Source organism: Amphiprion ocellaris, chromosome 16, assembly GCF_022539595.1.
Source record: "Amphiprion ocellaris isolate individual 3 ecotype Okinawa chromosome 16, ASM2253959v1, whole genome shotgun sequence".
NCBI lineage: Eukaryota > Metazoa > Chordata > Actinopteri > Pomacentridae > Amphiprion > Amphiprion ocellaris.
This window is the reverse complement of record NC_072781.1, coordinates 21,913,100-21,931,630: the sequence shown is the minus strand read 5'-3', so window position 1 is coordinate 21,931,630 and position 18,531 is coordinate 21,913,100. Positions and strand designations below refer to the sequence as shown.

At 38.2% G+C, this 18,531-nt stretch overlaps 1 protein-coding gene across 1 annotated transcript in view; it reads left to right on the top strand.

Annotated features, from left to right (window-relative positions):
- shtn1 (shootin 1) overlaps positions 1 to 18,531 on the top strand; it is a 43,410-nt gene that overhangs the window by 13,861 nt on the left and 11,018 nt on the right. Inside the window, exons 5-12 of the mRNA XM_023296438.3 lie at positions 3,698 to 3,866; positions 6,715 to 6,812; positions 7,134 to 7,215; positions 7,381 to 7,475; positions 7,591 to 7,737; positions 12,413 to 12,566; positions 12,832 to 12,952; positions 13,332 to 13,414. Of these exons, the coding sequence (XP_023152206.2) occupies positions 3,698 to 3,866; positions 6,715 to 6,812; positions 7,134 to 7,215; positions 7,381 to 7,475; positions 7,591 to 7,737; positions 12,413 to 12,566; positions 12,832 to 12,952; positions 13,332 to 13,414 (949 nt within the window). The remainder of the gene's footprint in view (positions 1 to 3,697; positions 3,867 to 6,714; positions 6,813 to 7,133; positions 7,216 to 7,380; positions 7,476 to 7,590; positions 7,738 to 12,412; positions 12,567 to 12,831; positions 12,953 to 13,331; positions 13,415 to 18,531) is intronic.

The following is an 18,531-nucleotide window of genomic DNA, read 5'->3' as shown; positions in this document are numbered from 1 at the left end:
AGGCAATCAAATTTTCTATCTTTATTATTTCTTCTTAATTTCGTGAGCAAGGCTCAATAGCACCTGTGCTTCCAGTATTTCTACTACATTATCTGAAGCACATATTTATACCATTTAGATCTGATTACACTAATTTTTATCTTTCTAAATATTTTATATAAGCTGGACAAAAACAGGCAACAAGAATATTGTTTTTAGTTAACTTGGGATTGTCTCTGGTTAGGATTAAGGACAAATTAGGGTCTGAGTTAAAATAACATTGGTCCCTTTATCGTGATTAGAATAATAAACACATGAGTAAAGTTATAAAACAGTCTTGGGTAAGAGAACTTATGACTGTTGGTGTGAATTAGGAAACAAACAGTGGCCAACTGTGTTCTTCTCTGTACGGCTATCGAAATGTGCTTTTGTGCCCATTTTTTTCAAAATAATTTCAAAGATGAAGATAAACGTAGACCATATTGTCAGATGAAAAACAGGAGACTTACAGAGCCCACCAAATATGCTGCAGTATTGTGTGTAGTACTTTGTCACTGTACTCTATGGATGAAAATTTGTTAGCTTGGAATTTCAGGGTTTCTACAAAGTGACTTCTTAGCAACCAATGATAAAGAATCAGATGTGATGAATTGTCATTGCCTTGAAACGTGGGAGATTATTTTGTGTCACATTTCTCTTCCTACTGACCGAGTACTAGAATTGTCTTCAGAAAAGACATAATGTATCAGTGTATGTCCACTGAAGAGGGGCGCTAAGAGGCAGCAATAAACTAGCCCATTCCTGGCCTGACAGCTGAAATGAATTTATTTGTTCTTAAGAATATACTGGCTAAAAGCTTGCTTCATGGCAGTCTAAGTGACTACTCTCTTTCAAGCTTTATTTGATGCCTTTGGTCACTGCTTCTTTCCTCCTCTTCTTCCTTGATATATAACAGTGTGTATAACTAGACACTCCCTGTGCCTGCCTAATATAGCACAGTGCATGAGCACTCACTGTGGGGGGCAGACAGACACATGGTCCTTGATTAGCCATATCCCGAATACAATATATACATGCATCAGCTATTCATTTACTTAAGTTAAAAGCAGCACATTTCTTCACCATTAATCCATAAGTACTGCGAATAGAATATAGTTGGAATTGTCTTTTTGAATAGTGTTGTTCTTTCTGCAGCATTTTCGGCAATACTGTAAAGTCACAATTCATACACTGGGAAAGTGTAAACATCAGTTTATTACTCATTTACATTTAAATCAAACCAAGAATACACAAGAAAGCGTTCCTAGAAGAGGACAGACAAATTGAACTCTGTTAATTTCTTTGTACCCAATGATGGTAATTTTGCACACCAAAAATTCCCAAGGCCACTATAAAAGAAACTAAAGTTTAGAGCAATTCCTTAACTCGTCAACATTTTGAATTAAAAAGCATCTGGAGGGCGTTAGCAATTTAAAACCAGTCAGATGAGAATGTGGCTTTGATGCTTAATATTTTTGTGTTGATGTGTGATCAAGGTAAAATGAAGGGCTGTGACTTTGTAATGGTGACCTCCAGAGAGCGCTAGCCTGATGCTATGTCAGCCTTGATTCGTCTGAGTATGTAATTTCATATGTACATCTCTCACCAATTGTAGATTATTATCAAAAGAATGTGATTCCATGTTATGTATTGTTGATTGCATTTCAGAAAAAAAGATGCCGTTTGAAGGGTGTCATCAAAAGATAGAATTGCTGTAATCTGCTCCCACCAGGATGCCATTAATAAATGTTTCTTTTATGGCTTGCTTTTTCTATTTCCCTTTCCTTTTTCTGCTCCACAGGCACTTTTCTCCAGTCAGATGACATCAAGAAGTATGCATAATTGGCATCCATCTCCTTCCCATAGTCTTCATTCATGTTTTACTTAGTAATGGTCTCCTTAATTGATACATATGGCCATCTTGATGATTGAACTTTTAGAAATGGAATGTCTATTGTGGCAGTTTAGTATATGCCTCGTGTGGAGCAGATCATTTGCAAAGAATTTCAGAGAAAAACACCACAAAGAATACGTGTTAGAAGTGATAATCATGCAGAAAAATATGATGCAGAGAAATGCAAATACATGTCACATCGAAAAACTGTGATTACTGCTAAAGAACAGATATTCCTTTTCTTCAGGCTTGTACCAGTCTAATGATCACTGTTTTTTCGCACCTTATCATTCCTTTTGCGTATGTCCTGCCATTATGACTGATTGCGGGGACAAAGAAAAGAGAAAATCAGAACAAACATCTCATCTGCCCTGTCTGTCGCTCTCCTATTTTATTTCTTTGCCTGATTTTCAGTAACTTAATACGAAGCGCACCTGTGACTTTATGTAGATTTGGAAAATGAAAGTGTGGTAGCTTGTGCTGAATGTAACATAAGTTGTGCTGTTTCTGCACCATGTAATTTCATATTGTGATACAGTGAGAGCATTTATTCTTTTCAGTGTGGTCATCATTACTGTGCCGTTGAGTGCAAATTATGTGGGATTTTTTTTATTTAAAAGAGTATAAGTTCTAAAAAGTTTTGTGTTACTGTATGTTTGCAGCCTACTTGCTACCGTACCATGTCTAACAGAATTCACAGAGATGTTGCAAAACAGCTTTAGTGATTAATTGTGCAAATTAGTCAAACCATCTAGATTTTAAATGTATCTTTGTAATTTTAAGATTCAATATGTAAAGACAAAATACAGTAATGAATGGCAGACAAAGAATAGTACATTCAAATGTAAATCTTTATTTACTTGTGTGATTTCTTTTGCCTAAATCTATTAATACAGGCTTTGAAAGAAACTGTCACCATAATCACCATACTGACTACTTGGACCTCTCCCTCAGTGTGGCTGCTTTTCTAATAACTGAGTATCTGCATTACTAGAAAGTGGAAGCAAAGAATGTAGAAGACATTCAATTACAGTTAGTTGGTTACAATCAGAGTCACAATAGTCAGTTGGACAGAAGTCTAATATTCACATACTCTGTAAAATAGTTAGTGGTGGCCCACTCCAAGCCTTTATGGGCAGGTGGCATCTCACTCTGACTCTGATTCTGTTGGAGGCTTCTTGCTGCTAAAATTCTGCTTTTTCTCCCCACTGTCAGAAAATATAGGTACATCTCAAATAATTAGGCTATTGGGGGGAAAAAAAGCTTTTTTTAAAAATTATTTAATTTAAAAAAGATAAACTTTCATATATTCTGTAATTATTACATGTGGAATGAAATATTTCAAGCCAATTATGTTTTAATTTAGATGAATATGACTTATAGCTCATGAAACTGAAATATCCAAAGACTCATTTTGGAATATAAGAGCACCTGTCAAATATTAGTCAGATTTGCCTTAACTAATAATAATTATCTTTTTAGTATATTTCTATTGATGATGCTGGACATTAACGTGACGTACAATTGAGAAAAAAAGGATAGAAATGTTAAATTCTTTGTGGATGCACTTTCTTTGAATACCACTGAATCATAACAACAGACTTGGAAAAATCTACTGGATGGCTGAAGGTGCAAAAGATGAACCACTGAGAAAAAAAAATGAAATAGCACCTTTAGATAGTTTGAGTGGTGTTGAGCTTTTTCTCCATAGCATTGTTGACTATTCTCTCCATTAAGATGCCTGCATATGTCCTCTGTGTTTCTCTGTTTGCCCCCTTACTGTAGCTGAACCGTGAGAACCGCTCTCTGAAGAGGAAGAGCATGTTGTTGTTGTCTCACCTCAGCCCAGAAACCATCACAGAGATCAACCTTGAGGATGAAGAGGAGGAGAGTGGGGACTTTCATGCAGCTGTCAATGTCTGCGTCTCCTCCGAGTGCCACAATACCATCTCAGGTACACAATGTCTAAATACTCTAGTTGTAATGTACTGTAGGTCACAACTTTCCTTATACATTGTGCTTATGCTGTATTTACAGCTCTAGCTATGTGGACGCAGCATTTATTCGTTAATTCATCCTCAACCAAGCAGCAATGACAAAAGATCCTCATAATTTACATGTCAGAGTAAATTTACTGGTGAGGAATGTCACTTAGCTAGTGAAAGCAGACTTTGCTATGTTTATGCACTGAATTAAATTTTTCGGAGAAAATGCACAATTCTAACAGAAATCCAGGGTTACAGCATGAATGCATGGAGAGCGACATGGACTTTTACCATGCCGCTACAGTAAAGTCTATTGATGCTATGGGAGGTGAATGACCCAATGTTTTTGCAACTTGAGCTACTGTGTACTGGGGAATCTGCAAAAATGCAGAAGACGTACATTAACAATATAGTCACAATCATTTCATTCTAAAATGCAGTGTATGCATATGCAAACACTGTATTTAAATAATGTATGTTAAATGTAAATTAAATAATGTAATAGTAAGGGTAATACTAGACATCTAAAACGCTTGAACTTGAGAAAGGATTGTTATTACAAATATAGAAAAGCCAACATTAATTGCAAGCATATGACGTCTACCTAACTTTTTGAAAGTGCAGTCCCTTAGTCTGTATTACTGAGGCCTTGGTCAATAGTTCTTTTAATCCAAGATTATATATGCTCAATTACCCATTCACATTTAGATATTCAAAGACTATACAAACATATGTGGAGGAGCAAATAGGAAAATGACTCATTTTTAAAAGTGCTAAGCTGTTCATTGCATATGCATGAAGCAGGTAGCTACTAAGTCCAAATATTCAGTTTCAAACTGTCTGAAGCACCGTACTGTCCTAGTGAATTGTTTTCCTTCCCATCCAGCTGCCTCTGGGAAATGTCATGGTCAGTTCCTTTAGTCAATCAGTAATTATACCTTGGGTGATAATGGATTCATACTCCATGAAGCTTTTCCCATCATGTTGTACAAGGTTGTTGGCATTAAAAGGGAGAGATAATCATGTTATTTGCAAATGATATACTCTGATGTAGAAAAGGACTGAATACAGAAATAAGTTGACTTCCTCAAAGATTGTGGGCTTATTATGTTGAAATTTCATAATTGCATGTTAATAGACAGCTAGTCAAAGCACTTCCTGTCAGGGAACACATGGGATAGTTTGGCTGTAGAGTACTTTTTTTTCTTAACAATATGTAGATTTCAGCTAAATATGATCCAAGAGCATTTGTTGTAGATTCTGAGCTAAGCACACGGGTAAGGTCCTGCCACTCTCAAACTGTTCATCTGTTCCCACATTTTTTATAGCATTTTCACTTAATGGAAATTTTATTCAACAGAATCCTTGTCCTACTTAACAAAGGGCATTCCATCCCTCCTCAAAAACAGTTTTAGGTCTCAGTGACCTGTTTCTGCTTAAATACCCTCCTAAATGTCTCAGCCTGGTCCTGCTGTGAGCTGCTTTGTATTAACAAATTTAATCTCCCTGTAATGTAAAAGATTTTGGAACAGAAGCGTTTCTCAGATTTCCTGAGCACAGAAATTCCTAAATTTTATGCAGCGGACTGTGACTGACTGACATTATTCCTTTTAACAATACCGTGTGCTGATGCTGCTGTTGTTTTTTTTCTTTCACAGTATATTCATTCTCTAAAAATCTAGCTTTCCAAACACATATCACTAAGAAATAAAACAATGTGCAGTACATTATATTATTGTGGGTTCTCAGTGTTTTACAGCTGTCTTGTAAAAGACTGCTGTAAATGCATATATGAAATATTCAATACAATACTGTACTATTACTGTACTATTTCATTCTCATTTCTCATCCCTGTACATATTGTAAATATTATTACTACTATTTTATTATTATTTTATTACTATTACTACGTTCATTGCTACATAAGCTGCTGTAACAATGTGAATTTCCCCTGGTGTGGGGAGAAATAAAGGACCATCTATCTATCTGTCTATCTATCTATCTATCTATCTATCTACCTATCTATCTATCTATCTATCTGTCTATCTATCTATCTATCTATCTATCTATCTATCTATCTATCTATCTATCTATCTATCTATCTATCTATATCTATCTATCTATCTATCTATCTATCTATCTATCTAGGTTAAAACATAATCTTCAGTTACAGTGATATTCTGTAACCTGATACAGCAGCAAATGCAGGCTGGTGGCTGACAAAGGCCTGGTATAAAAAAAATAACGCTGAGGAGGGGAAATTACCTGTAGCATATTTCAACAGCTCACATGGTAAATTTGGTATATTGTTTGTTTTGACAGTACTCACTTTATCATTACAGCAGTTAGGACATACTCACCACTCTGCTGCTACCAGCTGTTTGTCTTTTTTCATCCATTACTTCTGAATGTTGTGAAGGAATTATCAACCAAGCTCAGCATGAAAACAGGATGTCTTGAATTTCCTTTGTCTCAAAAATTAAACAGTTCATCTCAAGGGGTTTATCTTAATATATACAATTGAACACATCCATCTGAGTAAAAAGGGAAAATGTGGAATATATTCCATGACTCTGCTGTTGTACTAATATACAAATAATGCCACCCACTATCTGACAATTAATGGGAACTATTTCCTTAAATATTATGAGTATAATGTTTTGATTACCAACTCAAGAGACAAAAACTGATCACAAACCGTTGTCCCCCATATTTAGAAAGTTGTCCTGTAGAACTTCACCTTCATGTTGTCCTACAACATAGTGTGTAAGAATTCTGCTTAACTGTGCCTAATTGTTGTTGTTGTTATTGTTTCAGAGCTTCAAAATAAGTTGGACTTGACACTGAAGGGGAAAAATAAAGCAATCAGTGATTATGAGGTAGTAAGAGAACAACTGAGGGAAACCAGGGAGGAAGTAAGTTTAATTTTAATTTTAATTAAAAGAAACTTAAAATCTAGAAACAATGTGTGTGAGGTAATATGGTGCACACTGCAATACAATGAGCAAATTTGAGATTAATGATACGGTATTCACTAATTAAACTATAAAACAACAACAATAACAATAATAATAATAATAATAATAATAATAATTATATTAAAATCCTTGGCTGCCTTGACGTATGTCCGAAGTTGCACCTAAAGTAAAAAGACTGTACATGTTTTTTGTGCTGTACAATAGCTGTATTTCTTTCTCTGCATTGTGTCTTTACTTTATCTCTCCTTACATTTGCAGTTGCTGAAAGAAAAACATGATAACACAGTTTTAATTGCTGAGACACTGCAACAAAAGAAACTCCTGGGAAGATATAACAGAGGTTAGACGGATTATATTTTGTATAGAAATGTGGTCTTCATTTCAGGAAAATGATTATTATTCATCTAGTGAGTAAAAAGAGGATAATCACAATTATTGATTATAGTGCATGTGGCATTTCTCCAATAAAAGTCATAAATCTCTTAACATGAAAATCTTTGTCCAGTGTCTCAGTTTGCTGTGGAAGAATACAATGCTTTACAGGACACCTTGAACCTGGAGCGAGACCTGAGGACAGAGGCAGAGAACTATGCCAGAACAGTGGGTCTTTTACAGTAGCCCTACATATTCCGCTTTTATGTTTTGTCAATTGAAACAACGTGTCCTGACTCCCCTCCATACGATGAAATATTAATTTTCCTTGTGGCCCTTTCAGATGGTGGTGGAGCAAAAGAAGTTGAAGAGACAGAGTCAGATCCTGATGCAGAGCTCCTCGCTAAGTGAAGCTCTGCAGGATGCCCTGATCCAGGTTGCCAGACTGACAGAGGATCTGGAGACACAGAGGCTGGAGCACCAGAACGAGGTCCGTGTGCACAAATTCAACACATACTTACAGATTTGGCATCTATTGTAAAATTTTCAAGCGTGTGGACAGCAAGTCTCACTATGAGTTGTCTATGTGTATTTTCTCATAAATATCTAAGCACTTGTAAATTGGAGACGTTTCTACTTCGTATATTTTCAGACGAAGTACTTACAAAGAGAAAAATCCCAACCCATATTTTGAAGCAGTGGCAGGACCAAATGATTTTATTTACCAGTACCACACGTACATATATTGGGAGCTTAAGGGATGTTAGTGCTTGACTGAAATTTAGGCCTATTATCCAAAAATAAGCCTCTAATAGTCTTTTTGAAATAATACAGGTTATACATTTTCTGTTCAAACAGTCTAATAATTTCTAGTATGATAACAACTCAATACTAACAATAATAGTAGTGTAGTTTACAATGAGCATAAATGGTTTCTCTAGTTGTCAAAATAACAGATATGTATAAGAAAGCAGAATTGAAAACAGGCCAGGCTGTAGGCCGTGGTGGCCATGGTCATATTACTTAGCCCCACCATGATTTCAGCCATCTCTGGATGATCTGATGCAGTTTTTGAATCATGTTTGAGAATTAAAACAAAACAAAGAATTGCCTGACAAAAGTATTCTTATTAGTAGAAGTTAGGTATAAATATTGTATTAAGTTTAAAAGTAGTAAGTCTCACTGTGGGTGTTGGAAGACATCTTGGTTGCAGAAACCCATTACCTAGTATGTTATTTGACACACACTATGAACAGATTATAGTGGCAGTCAACCAAAATCACTTACACTGTCATTCATTAAAATTTAGCTCAATAGAAACAGAAAAAATAAAACATATGTAAATCATCCATGTGATTTGCAGCTGTGTATTGCCTTTCATTCATATGCATCAAAACAAGATTTTTTTTTTAGCTGGTTAATTACATAGGGTGCCTGGTGAATTATAATGGGCCTTGACAGTAAAACCAAGAGGCCATGACCTGCCAGATTAATGATTTGAAACAGCAGAAGAGCCTCCAGCTCCCTCCCACTTCCTCTGGCACTGATGGAAAACAATTAGAGTTGAGAGGGATCACTGATCTCTCCTGGTGCTAGGGTGGAGGTGAGCCATACCTTTTATTTGATGAACAATTAGAACACTGGTTAAGGAACTGTGGCTGGGGAGTAGATGATTGGATGTCAACTGGCAGCTGCCCAGTGCTATTTATTAGAAATTATCACCACAGGAGCTGTAGCCACCACAACCAGCGCTAATGCTGCAGATCAGCTCTTCCTCAGCTGTACAACCGAAATATTTATTTTATGGAATACATATAGTATAATATATTCATATTCATATACGAGTGTGTGTGTTTGTGTGTGTGTGTGTGTGTGTGTGTGTGTGTGTGTGTGTGTGTGTGTGTGTGTGTGTGTGTGTGTGTGTGTGTGTGTGTGTGTGTGTGTGTGTGTGTGTGTGTGTGTGTGTGTGTGTGTGTGTGTGTGTGTGTGTGTGTGTGTGTGTGTGTGTGTGTGTGTGTGTAGCTAGATTTTCAGCATTTCTTCTCCATCACAATGGACTTGAAACAATCAAGATGTGCTTTAAGTTCAGACTTTCAGCTTTAATTTGAGGGTATTTACATCCAAATCAGGTGAACAGTTTAGGAATTACAACACATTTTATATGTGCCCTTCATGTTTTTAAGAGACCAAAGGTAACTGGACAAACTAACATAATCAGAAATCGAATTGTCCCTTTGAATATTTAGTTGCAAGTCCTTTGCAGTCCAAATCATCCTGAGGTCTGGAACCCACACACATCACCAGACGGTGGCCTCTACTGCTGCTGTCTTCAGTTTGTGCTTCTTCTTGGGACATTTTCCCTTCAGTTTTGTCTTTAGCAAGTGAAATGAATGCTCAATTGGGTTCAGGTCAAGTGATTGACTAGGCCATTGCAGAACATTCCACTTATTTGCATTAAAAAGCTCTTTTGTTGCTTTCGCAGTATGCTTTGGGTCATTATCCATCTGTACCGTGAAATGCTGTCCAATGATTTCTGAAGCATTTGGCAGAATTTTGCCCAAAATACTTCAGAATTCATCTTACTGCTTTTGTCAGCAGTCACATCATCAATAAATATAAGAGAACCCGTTCCATTGGCAGCGATACATGCCCACACATTACACTACCACCACCATGCTTCACTGATGCGGTGATATGCTTTGGATCTTGAGCAGTTCCTTCCCTTCTTCAGACTCTTCTCTTCCCCTCTTCTCTGAATGACTTTCGACCAGTGGCCTTAACCTCAATGGTGATGAAACAACTAGAAAAACTAGTCAACAAAGAGCTACTCTCACAACCTGAGTGCCTGTTAGACCCTCTTCATTTTGCTTATAGAGCTAAAAGGGGTGTCCAAGATGCTACTGCTACCTTACTTAACCTCATATATAAGCACTTAGAAGGTAGTAGGAATCATGCCAGGCTGCTTTTTGTTTATTTCTTGTCAGCTTTCAGCACAATCCAGCCCCACATTTTGGTAGAGAAGCTTGTTAATGTCTTTGGTGTTGATGCATGTCTTGTGGGTTGGATCCTTGATTTTCTTACAAATAGATTACAACAAGTCAGGGTCAACGGAACATTGTCCAGCCTACTGACCTCCTCCACCGGATCACCTCAAGGCTGTGTTTTATCTGCCCTTTTATATATTTTCTACACAAACGATTGTGTCAGCCACCATGATGACAGATTCATCATCAAGTATGCTGATGACTCGGTAATCGTCAGCCTGCTTGGTGGTGATGAAGTCGGACATGGGCAGGTTCTTGATGATTTTATACTTTGGTGCAAAGGAGCGTTCCTTCAGATCAGTGTTTCTAAAACAAAGGAGATCTGCATGGCGAGCCAGGGGAACTGGTACCTCATTATAAGTATCTGGGTACTGTAATTGACAGCAAACTCAAGTTTGATTCAAGGTTCAAAAAGGTCAATGACTATTCTGTCTGAGAAAGCTTGCCAAGTTTCAGGTTGATAGGACCCTGATGAAGCTCTCCTACTGTTCTTTCATCCAGTCGATCATCATTTCTATAATATGCTGGTATGGTAACCTTGGCATTCAAGGATAAGAACTCCCTCAGGAGGATAGTAAAAGTAGCCTCTAAAATAGCTGGGGTGTGTTTTAACAGTCTTGATGACATTTTTTATACACAAATTAAAAGAAAAGTAAATTCTATTCTTATGGATGCTACTCATCCTCTTAACCAGGAGCATAAGTTGCTCCCCTCTGGCCTTCGTCTGGCAGTACCCCAGGCCACAAAAAACAGGTACAAGTTTTTCTTTGTGCTTACCTCTATCCGAGTTATAAACGCCGAGAAGAGGAGGTAATAAACTGAGTTTTTTGTTGTTGTTGTTGTTTTTTCTGCTGTACTGCGACGTATTTTGTCCTGTTTTTACTTGACTTTATTCTGGCTTTGTTAAGAAGTTCAGGGTGGCTCAAGTGCAGGAAATGAACAGACGGTCTTCGAATGCAACACAGATTTTATTTTCAAAGGTTTTAGGACTACAAGCGGAACTAGGACTTCAACAGGAAACGGAAATAGGGAGCAAAAGGCTCTGGATCTTACAGCAGCACTTCAGGGCCGGGAGGCACTGTAACAAGACTAAATAATACTCTAACTCGCGGTAGGTAACACCTAGGCGAGAAAGGTCAATCTCAGGAATACTAAAACAAGACACGAGGCTATTTCTACGAGGATAGTGAGAGGTAACTACAAAAGAAGTCTTCTCAAAATACGGTGCTTCTTTAACGAGAGCTATAGCTATGACTGGACTACAGACTCACGAATTATACTAGGAATGCTTAGAACTGGTTCACAGCGGTGGCAGCCAGGGTTTGGAGCAGCGTGCTTTGGGCCAAATGGTGGATGACATGAAGCAGTAACAGGTGAGTGGGGAAGGACGCCAGAAGGAGGGAGTCAGCTCAGGTGAGTGTTTCCTCTTCTCTGAGGTGATAACCAGGGTCCAGTGTTTATGGCAGAACAGCAGGAACAGGTGGGTCCGGAAGAGCTGTGTCACGATCCGGCACTGAGAGCTGGGTGGCGTCTGGTTATATTGCAGACTGGGTGAAGCTTGATTGGTTGCACTCCACCTGTTCATGAGCTGGCTAATTGTGGCAGATAGGGAACACCTGTTTCTTCTTCTGCGCTGCTGGGTTGCCCTAAAAGGAAAGAGAATGGAGAGGGGAGGGGGAGAGCACTAACTAGTCCTGGCCGGCTGCTGCCGATTGTTTGCACTGAACTTTAATTGACTACATGAATGACCAAGATTGCTGTTAGTGTCCATGTCAATCTTACGTTTCGTGTGATATTTATTGTCTTCATTTATTTTATTATGTTTTTTTATTGAATTTTTACTGTTTTTACCGCGTTTTTACTGTTTTATGTGGTTTTTACTTTTTTTATTTGTTTGTTTTTATTGTTTGCTTATTGGAATGCTTGTGTAAACTGCTGCAAAACAGCACCCTTCAAGGGACAAATAATAAAGTTGAGTTGATCATTCTGAGACTTTTTAATATACAATGATGCCTAAACTTAACAACGCACGACATACCCTGATGTACAGATCCTACATAGCATTAACAAGACCCTTTAATATTGTGTAACAATGAGTATATCCTGTTCTTGGTCCTCCAGATAAAGCAGATGGAAGACAGGTTAAGGAGCTGTGAGGCTCAAAAGGAGATAATGGCATTGAAGCGCAAACTAGAGCTCCTGGAGGAGGAGAGGAAGGAGTGCAGCAGCAAATGCTCAAAGGCCGAAGTCGAGGTCAAGGATCTGCGGTTTACAGGTGACGGAGAATTTGGAATTGTAAGGATGGGATGCACTGTGGGCATCATACACTATTGAGGCCTGCACAGTACTACTGTAGATGTATCATCGTGTATGTAGGCTACAACAATTCCAATCAGCCCCATTTAACATATGTCCATGGCATTTCCTTTATTTTTTGTCAGTCTAGAAAACCATTTGTTGTTGATTATAGTAGTTACTTTTGTCTGTCCTCGGTGCTGTTGTGGTGTGTGTACTGTATCTGGATGTGTTTGTTTTGCCAGTTGAAGAGCTCCAGAAGAAGCTTCAGGTCGCTACCAACCCACCCCCAGCTCCAACACCTCCACCACCACCACCACCACCTCTACCTCCTCCAGCCCCAACCACTGCTTCCAATCCACTCAGGTTTGATCTCACAGTTTGATTTCATCTTTATCAGTTTGGAAAATCCTTTTCAGTTTGATGCATTTTTGATGCATCATTCTCACATTAAAATGACGTAGACTCAGTAAATGTGTCCAGTGAATAATCGGCCCGACTAATTAACCTGCAAATCACAGAATGCCATTCATGAAGCATCCACTGTATGAATAAGGATTTGTATAATGTGTGTATTTAATACCAGTCGTCAAGGTGATTTTATGTGAAGTAAGCAGCTTACAGCATAGGATGCATGGAAACATCCCCGTTTTGAGAATCTATGTAACCAAGTTGGAAAGAATTAACTGTCACTACTGCAGTACACTCAACTGATCGCAAAATTCAATTTTGTTTTCCCCTACAGCTCACTGTTGTCACTGATTCGAAAGAGAAGAGACATCAGTGCTGACATCCCACTGGTCAACCAGGACTCTCCCAAGACACCAGGTACACGTCAAACAAACACAAAATGTGCATTTTATGTACTGTTGCTCCACCCCACATGTTTTATGATTAAACCTATTAGTTACAAGAGAAATATTAACATAAGAAATATGTTAAACTATTACTTCTTACAATAAGTAATGCAATCTTTGTTACAGGTCTTTTTTTGAAAAAATAATCCACCAGTAATAATACATACACAGTTAGAAACACGGTTATAACAAAGTAAAAACAACAGTAACAATAGCAACTTTACATTGATGTAAATGTTCAATTTCTGCATTCTGCATTTTTTTGGCCTTCAATTGCTTCAACCTATATTTAAATAATTTCTCATATATCAGGGCAAGCAGCACAACCTTTCTGCAGCTTTCCAAGTATATATGATTTTTACATGAACCATCTTGAACAATTGTCTGCGTCTCTGAGTTAAACTTGCTATTCTGGCTAACTGGACAGGTATTTTGCCTGCTGATTCCTGACCTAATCATCCTGCTGAACAGTACTCTGAGATGTCCCACTACTGTGGGATCTTTTACCTAGGCCTAAATAAACAGCACAATAGTAATGTTTTCTCCCAGTTATCATTGTAATTCAGCTAGAGTGGGTCTAAGATAGGTAGATACTATGGGACACCCATGTTGTAATCCCTCACATGGAGTTGACATGTATTGCAGATATATCCTTCTTTCCTTTCAGACTTTTGTAAAGTTTTCGTACTCCCTCAGATTCTCCTTCATAAGGGAGCAACTCATTTCATTGTCAGATTTTTCACCAGTCAGCATTCACATTGCAGTTTCTTGAGAAATTATCTTCTCTGGTTGTAGTTAGCTAGTTAGCTAATCTGTTCTATACATACACAAATTTGGAATGTGATGGTGATATTGACCAAGTAATAGAAGAGAACATGAAGTCTAAGAAGAAAGAAGAAAGGACAGAAGAACTCAGAAAACAGAGAGCAAATATGACTTCTCCAAAAAAAAGCTTGCTTTGAAACTCTCCAGTTTGACCCAGTGTGCTAAAAACAGAAAAAGAACTGTCCCGTTCTTCTGTCTGGGGAGAAAAATGTAAAAAGTGGCCAAATTATGGGGTTACACTGACGTCACAGCATCACAAATAAAGATCAAATATTTGCTCCACCAAGGAACGCGGCAGAGTTATGTGACAATCTGCGTACGTTTGTCCATCTGTTTGTCTGTTAGCAATATTACTCAAAAACAGACTAAACAGATTTGGATGAAATTTTCAGGGAAGGTTAGCAATGACACAAGGACCAAGTGATTAGATTTTGGCAGTGATGTGGCTTATAGTCTGGATCCACGGATTTGTTGAAGATTTCTGTATCATTGCAAGATAGCGGCACGGAGTCACTGTAACTATGACAACAAGTGAACACTACATCAGCTGCCTGCTGACAATCACGATTGTGATCCGACTACAAATCCACCACTGCAGACTTACTGGAATTAATCTTTGGAAATGATACATATTTAGGTCACGTAATTCGGTATCCGTACATAATGTACACATGCATAACACACACCTGTGCTCAGCACAAGGCCATTTTGTTTGTGGGTACATCTATATTAAATGACGACATTCTATGGTGCTGTAATTTCTGTCACAAATTTTTTCACGATTTCAGCCGTCGGAAATGACACAACGAATGAACAGCCTTGGCGGAGTACTGCGCTCTCTGAGTGCAAATATAAGAATCTTCAGGATGTGAAGTAACAGACTATTACTGATACTGTGTGTGTGTGTGTGTGTGTGTGTGTGTGTGTGTGTGTGTGTGTGTGTGTGTGTGTGTGTGTGTGTGTGTGTGTGTGTGTGTGTGTAAAAGTGGTGTTAGATATTTTTCATATTTGGAATATTATTATAGAACGATTGGATCTAATTGCTATCGTTCGAATTTAAATTATTTTCTGTAGCATGCAAATATTCAGTTTCATCCATCCATTGTCTTTTTGGCCTTTCCTAGATAGGTTTGTTGAGTGGCAGACAGGAAATTGGGGAGAAGAATGGAGGGTAGACCTGCAGCAAAGGTCCATGAGCTGGAATCAAACCCAGGCAGCTGCATCAGGGACTATGGCCCCTATTTGTGGGTGGCCCGCCAGGCACCCTCATCTGTTATCTTTACACTGCTTAATCCTCAGAAGAGTTGTGCGGCGGCTGGAGTCTGTCCGAGCCAACTCAGGCCGAAGGCAAGAGATATCCTGGATAGGTAGCCAGTCTATCACAGGGCCCTCAGTTTCATTCAGATGTTTAATTCTATTCTGTTCCAAATTATTATTTTTTTTGTGATGACAGTAAAGGAAATGTTGCATTAATATCTATCCATCCATCTATTATCTAAAACTACTTTATACTGTCGAGTGTTGCAGGGAGGCTGGAGTCTATCCCAGCTGGTTTTGGGTGTGAGGCAGGTTCACCACTGACAGGTAGCCAGTCTATTGCAGACATTAATGTCTATATTCTGTAATTCATAGTCTCTCAAAATTCAGTGTATCTTTTCTTTCTTTATGTAATGCAAGGTTCATTTTGTATGTTAGTCTCTTCATGGCTGCTTTGTTTCATTCAGTAGATGGAGGAGAACTGGTCTTGAATCCTAATTTTTCCTTTCAGATTTTATTTTGACCTTTTACATTTATAATCAAAGTCACTTGTGTGAAACACGAACATTATAGCAAACAGTGCATGAGAAATTCTAGCTCAAAATCTCCACCATTGGCCTATTAGGTCAAGATGTTAAATTCTTTAATTTGTGCAAACCAAAGGGAGGCCTTGACTTGTTGAAGCACGTAGGACATCCATGTTGACTGCACAGGCTATGCTGTGTCCTCATTTTGTTAAACAGTTTTTGAACATGTCCGGCCTGAATTGGGCACTATGCAGAGGGTATTTGTTGGAATTACATACAAGGCTGAATAGGTGCTACCCAAGGATCGTCTACTCTGACACCTGAATAATAGTCTCTTTGTGAGTGTTGGAGAAAAATATTTTACTGTTACTTTCACACAAAATAGTTTTTGTGTGTCATTTTAAAAACATCTCAGTAACTATTGTTCCCTTGTGTATGCCATTGAATGTTTTATGTTAGAAAATTAAATATTCACGTCTTTGCGATTGGGTGGCATTATTGCAGAATTAGATTTTTTTTTTTTGTCATCTTTGTGAATTTCTTGCAAAGCTTTTGGATGAAGATTTGCTGAATAGAGACTCACAACTCAATTTAGAATAATTTTGGTAACCTCTCACTGCAAAGGCTCTCTGAACTCTACAAGTTTATTTGAGCCATGCAAAATTAGTGGCCATCCAAGCAATTACGGACTCTTCCTTGTGATGACAGTAAAGGAAATGTTGCATTAATATCTATCCATCCATCTATTATCTAAAACTACTTTATACTGTCGAGTGTTGCAGGGAGGCTGGAGTCTATCCCAGCTGGTTTTGGGTGTGAGGCAGGTTCACCACTGACAGGTAGCCAGTCTATTGCAGACATTAATGTCTATATTCTGTAATTCATAGTCTCTCAAAATTCAGTGTATCTTTTCTTTCTTTATGTAATGCAAGGTTCATTTTGTATGTTAGTCTCTTCATGGCTGCTTTGTTTCATTCAGTAGATGGAGGAGAACTGGTCTTGAATCCTAATTTTTCCTTTCAGATTTTATTTTGACCTTTTACATTTATAATCAAAGTCACTTGTGTGAAACACGAACATTATAGCAAACAGTGCATGAGAAATTCTAGCTCAAAATCTCCACCATTGGCCTATTAGGTCAAGATGTTAAATTCTTTAATTTGTGCAAACCAAAGGGAGGCCTTGACTTGTTGAAGCACGTAGGACATCCATGTTGACTGCACAGGCTATGCTGTGTCCTCATTTTGTTAAACAGTTTTTGAACATGTCCGGCCTGAATTGGGCACTATGCAGAGGGTATTTGTTGGAATTACATACAAGGCTGAATAGGTGCTACCCAAGGATCGTCTACTCTGACACCTGAATAATAGTCTCTTTGTGAGTGTTGGAGAAAAATATTTTACTGTTACTTTCACACAAAATAGTTTTTGTGTGTCATTTTAAAAACATCTCAGTAACTATTGTTCCCTTGTGTATGCCATTGAATGTTTTATGTTAGAAAATTAAATATTCACGTCTTTGCGATTGGGTGGCATTATTGCAGAATTAGATTTTTTTTTTTTGTCATCTTTGTGAATTTCTTGCAAAGCTTTTGGATGAAGATTTGCTGAATAGAGACTCACAACTCAATTTAGAATAATTTTGGTAACCTCTCACTGCAAAGGCTCTCTGAACTCTACAAGTTTAATTTGAGCCATGCAAAATTAGTGGCCATCCAAGCAATTACGGACTCTTCCACAATGTTACCTTTTTCAGCTCCGTGGCGCATACCGTGGTACGCGGCACTACTGTGTTGACTCGTTTACGCCGGTAACAAGCCGCCCGGACTGCCGTCGAACAGACTGTACGAGAGGCGATTCATTTAGCGAACCAGAACCATTTTATTTTTGCTACCCACAGACACTGTGACAGGTACATCAATCTCAGTATATCGCGCGGGGCATACCCCATAATGCATTTCTCTTTCCTCCTACATTTCCCCCTAACCATTGCTCTTAAAGCAGCAGGCTCAGGCCGGTAACACTACCCCCACTCTGGATGATAATTAAAACATTAATATCACTCCAGCATAAAACACATTCCCATAAGAAACTCAGGTTGACCCATTCAGGATAATGTTACCTATATTAGCTCATCCCACCCACAAAGATCCAAAATAATCCATGGTGAAGTGGAAGAAATTCAAGATAAAGGCAACGTCCATATGTAGTCCATAAACACAAAAACCTGCATGTCTCACATACTCCTTGGCATGTTATGTAAAATGTTCATAGTAAAAACACAGAAGCTGGAAAAGAAGCAAGGTTAGTGCATCACAACTCATAACACATGGGGCATTTCTTAAGACCGGCTCATCTGAGCAATAACTATGGCTTAGGTACTCTATAAATCGAAAAGTCGAACAGCATCTCTTACTGTACCCAAAATATACACCTATCACGCTAGCAGGTGACACAAAACCAACCAAGTAACTCATAAG